General features: G+C 38.7%; 1 protein-coding gene across 3 annotated transcripts in view; it reads left to right on the forward strand.

Moving 5' to 3' along the window:
* The window catches only part of Gnpat (dihydroxyacetone phosphate acyltransferase), a 16,115-nt gene that overhangs the window by 1,233 nt on the left and 7,382 nt on the right, over positions 1 to 7,500 (forward strand). For all 3 annotated transcript variants that reach the window (XM_086551088.1, XM_086551089.1, XM_086551090.1), the window contains 11 exons: positions 422 to 673; positions 908 to 1,081; positions 1,502 to 1,631; positions 2,029 to 2,132; positions 3,419 to 3,518; positions 4,564 to 4,715; positions 5,078 to 5,236; positions 5,528 to 5,732; positions 5,938 to 6,069; positions 6,475 to 6,627; positions 7,035 to 7,114. In XM_086551088.1, the coding sequence (XP_086407214.1) occupies positions 422 to 673; positions 908 to 1,081; positions 1,502 to 1,631; positions 2,029 to 2,132; positions 3,419 to 3,518; positions 4,564 to 4,715; positions 5,078 to 5,236; positions 5,528 to 5,732; positions 5,938 to 6,069; positions 6,475 to 6,627; positions 7,035 to 7,114 (1,641 nt within the window). The remainder of the gene's footprint in view (positions 1 to 421; positions 674 to 907; positions 1,082 to 1,501; positions 1,632 to 2,028; positions 2,133 to 3,418; positions 3,519 to 4,563; positions 4,716 to 5,077; positions 5,237 to 5,527; positions 5,733 to 5,937; positions 6,070 to 6,474; positions 6,628 to 7,034; positions 7,115 to 7,500) is intronic.

A 7,500-nucleotide genomic window follows, 5' to 3' on the forward strand; every position in this document is an offset into this window, starting at 1 on the left:
ACTCCTCCTTTTTCTTACTTTTAGTGCCACACTGAAACAGCCAAACCTCACACATGTTTAAAAACGCTCATGGCATCGATGTGTTGCCACCCATGCACAGTGAGTTACCAGATTATTGAAAAGATCAGCAGCAGTCATAGATGCACATTTATAGACAATCCTCACCTAGTTAAGGCTTTGTGCCCAGATTTTGAGTAACTCACACATTTCTGCACAAACAGGATTACCTTTTAACATAATTAAGAATTTATTAGTATGTAAAGGAGACTATATGTGTTTCAAGTTCCAGTAGAATAAAGGAAAAGGAAATGCACAGACTTTCTTCTAAACAAACTGCCTCAGCTATTCATGTGTAAATATTCCAGTTTGATATAATCATCCCTTTCTTTGCCCATTAAAGTCAACTTTCATTGATCTGCAGACAGGGCAGAGAACACACACTATGGAGCAGCCGATACTGTCGCCGAGTTCCCCGTCTGCCTGCAGGGGAAAAGAGAGACCAAAGACACAGTATGTTGATTTGCTAGAAGAGAGGAGAGAGTCCAGCGACCTAAGGTGGGCTGCTCGTGAGTGGGCGTCGAGGGGAGACTACCGCTACAGACTGCACCTAAACCGCCATGATATCTTCAATAGAGTCATGCAGTCAGAGAGAGTGAAGCATGCCATCAGCCAGGTTAGTAGCTATGATTATATATCTTACAATCTTGGAGTGTGAGAATACATAAGTACAATTTTCAGGAACATGTAACTTGAGATTGCAAGAATGTAATGCAAACCCACATTTGTGAAGCACATCTTATATTCCAATTTAGGTAATTGATAGCCCATTTGGCTAATTCTCGAAAGACAAAGGCATTTCATTTAGGTGGTTGTAAAATTATTAATATAACCTTTTTTCTCTTATCAGTTAGCCAAAAATGAGACCGACAGAGAGGCATTAGAGGAAGAAGTAAAAGGTATCCTGGAACAAATGGGGCACACGCAGGATATTGGCACCATACGACAGTTTGCTTTTATCCTTCCAAAGATCATGAAGAGAATATATGGGAAGGTTCTAATTAATGAGGATGGCATTGAGAAAGTAAGTTGGATTTTGTGTGTGAGTAAGATTATGACTTTAGTTTTCTCGGTTTATGATAGAAAGAAAAGGTCTTCAGTGAACCTGAAAACAAGATATATATGAGAAGCAGTTTTAGTTGATGAATCTGAAATCCCTTGAGTGAATGCTGTATGCTGTAGTTGCTACAGACTACAAGCAATTCTATTTGACAAAATTACCAATTTAAACTCGCTTGATATTATATGTATGTAGTGCTTTTATGAGACCTTTAAATTTGATTTATGATATCTTAGGATATGTAGATTTCTAATTATTTTAATCCTCTCTTTGATAGGAGATGTGTAGTTTTACCATTATCAGTAAATATCCTGGATTCTTCAGAAACTACATAAATACTAGTTGTAGTTTGAGTAGGTCGCTGATTATTATCTTCCATAACAGCTTCGCAGTAAACTGGTTGAAACGCCTGTTATCCTGCTCCCAACACATCGATCCTATGCAGACTTCTTGTTAGTGTCCTACATCGCATACCATTTCAACCTCCCCTTACCTGTCATTGCTGCTGGAATGGGTAAGGCTTCAGTTTGATAACTGATTGATTGATTTACGGATGGTTATTTTTTTATTAGGTGGTATTTATATAGATAGATTGATGAATATTGATATGTATGTATGCATATATATTTGGGGGGCACACTTGAAATTCCCAAAAAACATTGTAGATAGCAATACAACTTGATTGTCAACATTAGAAAATACTGAAATTGCAGACTCTGAACAGTAGAAGAACCTTACACTGTATTGAAGATATGATTAATTTACATGCTAATGATGACTCTTGTGTATATATACACACCATTAGCAGTCTGTAAGATAAGCAATATATCATTCAATTGTAGATTAAATGTTGTTATGATTATTCATGTACAATACAAATTTAAGACTTACATGTAATGAATTCATTTCAGATTTTATGAGCATGGCAGTCATAGGTGACATGCTGAGGAGTTCGGGTGCATTTTATATTCGCCGATCATTCATGGACAATGCTCTCTATTGGGCTGTGTTCCAGGTAGATATCACCCGTCCTTGTGTATTTATTTTTATGTTTATTCATTTATTTGTTAACCCATTGCGTACGGGTGTCATGACATACATGACGTAGGAGCTTTGGCCTGACGACGGGCGTCATGACGTACACGACGTTCGGGGATTTTGGATCACTGTGCTATTTTATTTTGCTATGAAAAAGGAATGAGTGATGATGGCTACTGCAGTCCTAATTACTATAATTACCGTAATATCGTGCAAGCTTAACGTCCAAAACCTAGATGGCACCACTTTTTCCTAGCACCAGCAGGTGAGAGAGCCTTGAATGGCACCCATCCACGGTCTCTAGCAAGCACTGTCTCTATAGAGCGATGGCACACACTAAGTTGATGAACCCTTGCTCTAAAGTACCGCCGATGAAGGATGTGCAGGCAGAACGAGAAGAGGAAGGTGACTCAATCCATACCCAGTGTCTAAAATGTGCTCCTGTGCCAATATGGATGCCTTTCACTGTGGCACTCACAGTCATAAGCACAGGTTTCATTCCTCTTCCCTACCTCTTGTTGTTATATTTATTGTAGGTGGTTATATGTTTCGTATTCGTTCATGACAGCACAAAAATACGAAAAAAATAAAGTTGCCTTTAGTCCTCCCATAAAACAGAAATACTTCTATCACATTGAGTATAAAAAAAATAATGAGCTAATATGGATAATATACTACAATTTTAGTCAACTGCAGCACTGATAGAGCCTGTCATATGGCACATATAAGTCTCTAAACTCAGTAAAACACACAAAAAAATAAAACACAAAAACCGCTCTAGTTTTACAATGAATGACTGAAGGAGACTGGGATGCTTCAAATTATATTGCTTCAAGCGGTCTCTCTCTAAAATAAAACCTATCCTGGAGGCTGGGCAAGCAAATTTATCTCCGTCTGCAATGGGTTAATATATTTTCCTTTTTATCTTTCATATTCCAAGCACATTTATTATATTGATTAGGGATATTGATTTTCTTGAGGTAATCTCTTGTCTCAAGAGACACATATTTTGAATTTATGGAAATTTGAAAGTCTCACTTAACAAAATATGTATGCCTGTTAATCTCTTTGTTTTTTTTCTCTTATATTATATCATCAGCTAAATGATGAACCAATAATGAAAACATTTATTAAGACTTCTTGTTTGCTCAATCTGCATGTAATGTAGATTAACCAAAAATAGATAAGAATACATTTCCATAAGCATGCATATGTATAAACAGTATATACAGGCTATATATACAGAGTAATTTTGTTCTTCAGGAATATGTTCAGACCATTGTGGAGTGTACAGGGTCTCCACTTGAGTTCTTTCTAGAAGGAACTAGAAGTCGTAGTGGAAAGTCATTGCCTCCAAAAATAGGTGAGTCTTACTTGTTTATTCATTTACTTATTATACTTTCTTGTGAAATAGTTGGGTATTAATGTTTTTCACTTTTTTTCTCTCTTCCTTTATGTCTTTTGGTCTGTCTGTGTATCACTCCATGGGTCTTTCTCATCATCTTTTTATTATGGGTCTAAACAAGAATCACCTTTTTTGCACCTTATTGACTGAGTATGAAGTAACTTTCTTTCTCTTTCTCTTTCTCTCTCTTTCTTTATGCCTGTCAGTCTGATTTATCAATACACACACTCACTTATTCACTCACTCACTCTCTCTCTCCTCTCTCTCTCCCTCTCTCTCTCCCTCTCTCTCTCTCTCTCTCTCTCTCTCTCTCCCTCTCTCCCTCTTTCTCTCCCTCTCTCTCTCCCTCTCTCTCTCCCTCTCTCTCTCTTTCTCTCTCTCTCTTTCTCTCTCTCTCTTTCTCTCTCTTTCTCTCTTTTCTCTTTCTCTCTCTCTCTCTCTCTCTCTCTCTCTCTCTCTCTCTCTCTCTCTCTCTCTCTCTCTCTCTCTCTCTCTCTCTCTCTCCCTCTCTCCCTCTTTCTCTCCCTCTCTCTCTCCCTCTCTCTCTCTTTCTCTCTCTCTTTCTCCTCTTCTCTCTTCTCTCTTCTCTCTTCTCTCTTTCTCTCTCCTCTCTCTCTCTTCTCTCTCTCTCTCTCTCTCTCTCTCTCTCTCTCTCTCTCTCTCTCTCTCTCTCTCTCTCTCTCTCTCTCTCTCTCTTCTCTCATCTCTTTCTCTCTCCTCTATTTCTCTCTCTCTCTTTCTCTCTCTCCTCTCCTCTCCTCTCCCTCTCTCTCTCTCTCTCTCTCTCTCTCTCTCTCTCCTCTCTCTCTCTCTCTCTCTCTCTCTCTCTCTCTCTCTCTCTCTCTCTCTCTCTCTCTCTCTCTCTCTCTCTCTCTCTCTCTCTCTCTCTCTCTCTCTCTCTCTCTCTCTCTCTCTTTCTCTCTTTTGAGTACCACACATTTTCTCACATACAGATGGTATACTCCCAATACTAATGATCTTTCCTCTTCCCCCAAACAATCAGGTTTACTTGGGTGTGTGTCAGAGTGTTGGCTGCGTGGACGGCTGCCAGACCTGGCCCTTGTGCCCATAAGTATCTCATACGACAGGACCCTCGAGGAGAGGCTCTATGCATATGAACTGCTTGGAGTGCCCAAGCCCAAAGAGTCAACATCAGTGGGTGGAGTTCGATTTTTTTTTTTTTCTTTCTTTTTTATTTGTAGGTTGGGGAAGAAATTTATTGCAAGTTGATTTGTTGATTAGTTCTTTTGTATTGGAGCTGTTTGTGGAGGAATTGTTTTATGTTTTTGTATTGCATGTTCAAAATAATTTTTTTGGACTTGATAGTGGTATTGTAATTGATATCTCTGTTTTATTTTATGTATCTTAATGACTGATACTCACTTGTTTTGTGTGTTTTGTTTTCCTTTTTTTTGTGTGTGTGTGTGTAATATGTCTCATCTTGGTGTCAAAATGATGTGCATATAGCTTTTTATACCTTGTTTTTCTGTCTCAAAATAATGAATTCAAATTTACAGGGTCTCCTAAAGGCAACCAGCATATTAAAGGAGAAGTTTGGAGACATTCGCATTCATGTTGGGGACCCTATATCAGCCAGGAGCTTCCTTCTTCCCCGCGTTGAAAGGCATCTCACCGCCTCTGTGCCATCGCATTTGACCTCATTGCTCAAGAGTGAGGTATGAAAGGGGCTTTGTTCACCTGGCTGGATAGACAGTTGGCGTGTGTTGAAGTTCCAACTGTTGAGAAAATATTATTGTTAACATTGTATTTTTTACTTTCTGAATTTTGTTCAGTAAATATATGCAAAAATAGCATTATTCATATTGATAAGTAGATAGTAGATATATAAATAGTTAGGCTGAAAGATAGGTATATAAATAGATAAATAGTTCAAGACATTTAGATATTTATAGCTTTCCGTTTGCATTAACGAAAACTGCACCTATCAAATTATCCTCCTTTCTCAGTTATCTGCCTGTGAAGCTCTTGGTCTTCATGTGTTACACAAGATCCAGATGGGTTCATTAACAAGCATCTGGAGCATTGTATGTATCCAGCTGATGCAAGCGCTCTGGAAAGGGCAATGGACGGTACCCCTCAGAGGTCTCGTGGAAGATGTTTCTTGGCTGGTGGGCATTTTCCAGAAGGTTGGGGGAGAGGTTGCTCTCGAAGGTAATTGTAGAATTCTATGGGGTTTCTATTACTCTGTAGACCTTTTCTGAGGTGTCCTTAGTTGATGGATTTTAGTTACTATGCTGAATTATATTTTGCCAGGCTGTTACCACACAAACACACACTAAGACATGAGATAAAACACATTAAGACATGAGATAAAAAGCAAGTGATACTGTAAACATTTATGATCTTTTCTCCATAGGACCAGTAGAAGATGCTGTGAGACATAGCCTTGAAGTCCACCGCCAAGTAGCATGGCTAGGAACTGATGATGTTATTCACATACAGCAAGTACACCAACCTAATCAACAGAGCTTACACTTACCCCAGAAGAGTAAGTTTGGTACTTCCCACACTTCTTCTTGTGTAAAGGAAAAGAAGAAAAACATTTCATGGTAGAATTAACCCTTTCCCGACGGGTGCACTTTCTACGCGAAGTCCCATATGCCGGGCGATTGCAATATTGCAATGAAATCGTCACAATAGGATGACGCCCCGGAACGGGAGTTTTTGGCTGTGTCACACGGGTGTGACGCACCGTCGTCATTGGGTTAATTGAGAATTAGATATAATTAATATTTTTAAAGATTACTTGTAAGCTTCACCAGCTTGCTTAACTTTACTATATGAACCATTGTCTCCTTATATTTGTATATACTACTATAATTGCCAATGAATGCTGCATATCACTTCACTGCATAATGAAAAAGAGTCAGAGCGAATTTCACTTTTTTCACAGTGGCGACCTTGAGCAATGGAACCATAGAGAATGCTGTAACGCACCTGATGCTGCAACATTATGTCAATCAGTCATTGCACCTTCTAATCCGACCTGCATTGGTTGCTCAAGCCCTTGTGTCACGAGTGAGTTGTAACGCAGTATGTCCCATAGGTGAGTCTTATCATGCCATAATGTCCTTTTTATGTTAAATATTTCTGTTGTTATGTAGTGTATTCATGATGTTTGGAGATGAGAAGCTCAGAACAGGTATAAAAACTTTCCCTTTTAGTAATATGTTATTCTTTTAGTTCTGTGAATGATATCAGAAATGCCGAGGTACAAATTGTGGATAGAAAAAGGGAGAAACAAGACAAAGAAGTGCACAATAAACAAAAAGTAAAGAAACCTTTATATTACCAGCAAAAAGTAAAAAAAACTTTATATTACCATAGAGCCATTTTATTCCACATTATCCAAAGGCAAAATTTAAGAAATACCTTCCAGATATATTTTTTAGAATATTTGGAACAGATCATCATTATTTCTCTTTTCATTCTCTTTCTTTCTGCTCCCTACAGAGGAGCTACAGAGCCGATTCTTCTTCCTCCGTTCTTTATTGAGCAATGACTTCATCTTCGAAAAAGAAGCTGGAGGAAAGGTAAGGACTCTGGAGACTTGGCTTTCAGCTTACAACAACTGGCCAGGGAGTCATTTCTGTTCCTAAAGTTTGTGAGGGTTGTATTGTAAAGTCTGATCTTTATGGTCTCATATCTGGTTATAAACTTCTTAACCCGATCCCAACGGGCCCGGCGAGAAGTGGCAACCCCCTATCCCAGGCCTATGCAATGTTGCCTCGGGAACGTCACACTGGTGTGTCGCCCCGTCATCAGGCACTTTGCCGTGTCACACGTGTGTGACACACCGTCATCATTGGGTTAATGATTATTTGAAATGTTAAACAAGTGTTCCAAACTTCATATAAAAATGTATAATTCTTTATCTTATATTACATGTTTCCCGCAGAATGTCACATCCTGTTTGAGG

The sequence above is a fragment of the Penaeus japonicus genome, unplaced genomic scaffold (genome assembly GCF_977035675.1).
Source record: "Penaeus japonicus unplaced genomic scaffold, GWHDUDI00000001_assembly GWHDUDI00000024, whole genome shotgun sequence".
Lineage (NCBI taxonomy): Eukaryota > Metazoa > Arthropoda > Malacostraca > Decapoda > Penaeidae > Penaeus > Penaeus japonicus.